The sequence below is a fragment of the Penaeus monodon genome, chromosome 2, assembly GCF_015228065.2.
Source record: "Penaeus monodon isolate SGIC_2016 chromosome 2, NSTDA_Pmon_1, whole genome shotgun sequence".
Lineage (NCBI taxonomy): Eukaryota > Metazoa > Arthropoda > Malacostraca > Decapoda > Penaeidae > Penaeus > Penaeus monodon.
Window position 1 is genome coordinate 3138182 of NC_051387.1, and position 2500 is coordinate 3140681.

General features: G+C 44.5%; 1 protein-coding gene across 1 annotated transcript in view; it reads left to right on the forward strand.

Moving 5' to 3' along the window:
* Window positions 1-1417: 1417 nt before the first annotated feature.
* The window catches only part of LOC119580175 (epithelial discoidin domain-containing receptor 1-like), a gene marked incomplete at its 5' end in the record, with an annotated part of 13983 nt that continues 12900 nt past the window's right edge, over window positions 1418-2500 (forward strand). The window contains 3 exon segments of the mRNA XM_037928157.1: window positions 1418-1570; window positions 1854-1991; window positions 2336-2500. The exon segment at window positions 2336-2500 is cut by the window's right edge and continues 20 nt beyond it. Of these exon segments, the coding sequence (XP_037784085.1) occupies window positions 1418-1570; window positions 1854-1991; window positions 2336-2500 (456 nt within the window).

Below are 2500 nucleotides of genomic sequence, written 5' to 3' on the forward strand. Positions count from 1 at the left end.
AAAAAAAGGGGGGGTAGAAGATGTTGGATAGATTATTTTTATGTAGGGGAAGAAAATTTATATGTTGATGGCAAACCGTAAATTTCGATGTTTTTCATTAGTGTTATATTATTGCCTGCCATCTATGTAATCCCCTTTACCTTCCCTCTCTTTGGGGGTGCGTGCTGTGTACATGTGTGGGTGTATATGTGTGTGTGTATCTCTCTCTCTCTCTCTGTCTCTCTCTGTCTCTCTCTCTCTCTCTCTCTCTCTCTCTCTCTCTCTCTCTTCTCTGTCTCTGTCTCTCTCTCTCTCTCCTCTCTCTCTCTCTCTCTCTCTCTCTCTCTCTCCTCTCTCTCTCTCTCTCTCTCTCTCTCCTCTCTCTCTCTCTCCTCTCTCTCTCTCTCTCTCTCTCTCTCTCTCTCTCTCTCTATGTGTGTGTGTGTGTGTGTGTGTGTGTGTGTGTGTGTGTGTGTGTGTGTGTGTGTGTGTGTGTGGTGTGTGTGTGTGTCTATACATACATACATACATACATATATATATATATATATATATATATATATATATATATATATATATATATTATATATATTATATACATACATATATACATATATACACACACACATATACACTTATGGATGTACACACACACACACACACACACACACACACACACACACACACACACACACACACACACACACACACACACACACACACACACACACACACATATATATATATATATTCAAATATTTATATATTCATTTAATTATAAATGTGTACTCATACATTTTCTCCTTGCATACACGGATATAACCTCGAGGTGCAATGTAAAATAGTATGACACTTTTTTCACTCAGGCTGGGTTTATGGTTGCCATGGAAACGGCACTGATAGTACAGGTGTATCTGCAAGCTCCGTGATCATAGCATTCGGAGGTGTATGTGTGAATGCATCGCGATGATATGGCTGTTTTTTCTGTGTTCACGGATAACTTTTTTTTCTTTCTTTCTCTCTTTCTCTCTGTCTCTTTATTTCATTATATATATATATATCTCTGTTTCTTTCTTTCCTCTCTCTCTCTCTCTCTCTCTCTCTCTCTCTCTCTCTCTCTCTCTCTCTCTCTCTCTCTCTCTCTCTCTCTCTCTCTCTCTCTCTCTCTCTCCCTCTCTCACCTCTCTCTCTCTCTCTCTCTCTCCCTCTCTCACCTCTCTCTCTATATCTATCTATTTATCTATCTATCCCTCTCTCCTTCCTTCCTCTCCCTCCCTCCCTCCCTCCCTCTCCTCCCTCCCTCCCTCCCTCCCTCCCTCCCTCCCTCATCCTCCCTCTCCCTCCCTCTCTCCCTCCCTCTCTCCCTCCTTCCGTTGCCCTATTTTCCTATCACCTTATTTTTATCATAATCTCGCATACTTCTCGTGTCCTCTTCCAGGTCCCTTCGGTCACAGGACCTTGGCTGACCTCCGTGTACCGCCAGGAAGCCACGCCCCAGGTCGCCTCCTTGACCCCGCCCATCTACGCGCCCACTCTCCCCGCCCACCAGGTGACCCGAACGCAGATCTTAGCTTCAGGAGCTTTCTCAACGGTAAGCCACTTCCTTCAGTAATATATGCAAATGTGACATAATTATGATAAGGATTCTGGTTTATTTCCTTCCCTTTTTTTCTTTCGTTTTTTTTTTTTTTTTTTTTTTGGATTCTGTATTTTGTTATTTTGAAATGGAAGAATAACACTTCATAATTTTCTGTTGCGTATTTATTTCAGTTCTGTTCGTGAGGATTTATAATTCTTAAACCACGTTATGTCGTATCAAATAAAATCAATAAATAAATAAAAATCAAATCACATTTCTTTTTCTTCCTCTGTAGCTGTCGGTGGGCGTGGTATCTGGCAATGCTGACGCGCAATTGGACGACGATGTGAACGTAGCTCCGCCTCCCCGCCCGGCTGCACTAATCACAGTGACGGCTCACGAGGTGGCGCCGGCGGCCACGCGCCAGGCGCAGGTTAGTGGCCAACCCGCCTCCACCTGGCGAGGGGAGGGAGAGGGAGAGGGAGAGGGAGAGGGAGAGGGAGAGGGAGAGGGAGAGGGAGAGGGAGAGGGAGAGGGAGAGGGGAGAAATAGAGAGAGAGAGAGGAGGAGGGACGGAGAGATAAGAGAGAGAGATAATCGAAATGGCCGACAGAATTGTCGCTATTACGCACTTTTTTATGGGTTATATTTATGGATCTGGTGGATTTGTATGTAATATGATTGATAATAAATTATGTCCGTAAATGTATATATGGTCATTTGTATATAATTACATGATTATTTCTTAAAAATATGTATTTTTATATCACCCCAAAGCTCCTGGCTTCTCTCAACCACGCGAATGTGACCCAAATGATGGGCGTGGTGGTGGGCGGGCCGGTGGGCGTGACACTGGTTTTGGAATACTACCCTGATACCCATCTGCCCGAGTACCTGCGCGCACGCTCGCTCGCCCCTGCCCAGGTTGAGGGCGGCCGCAAC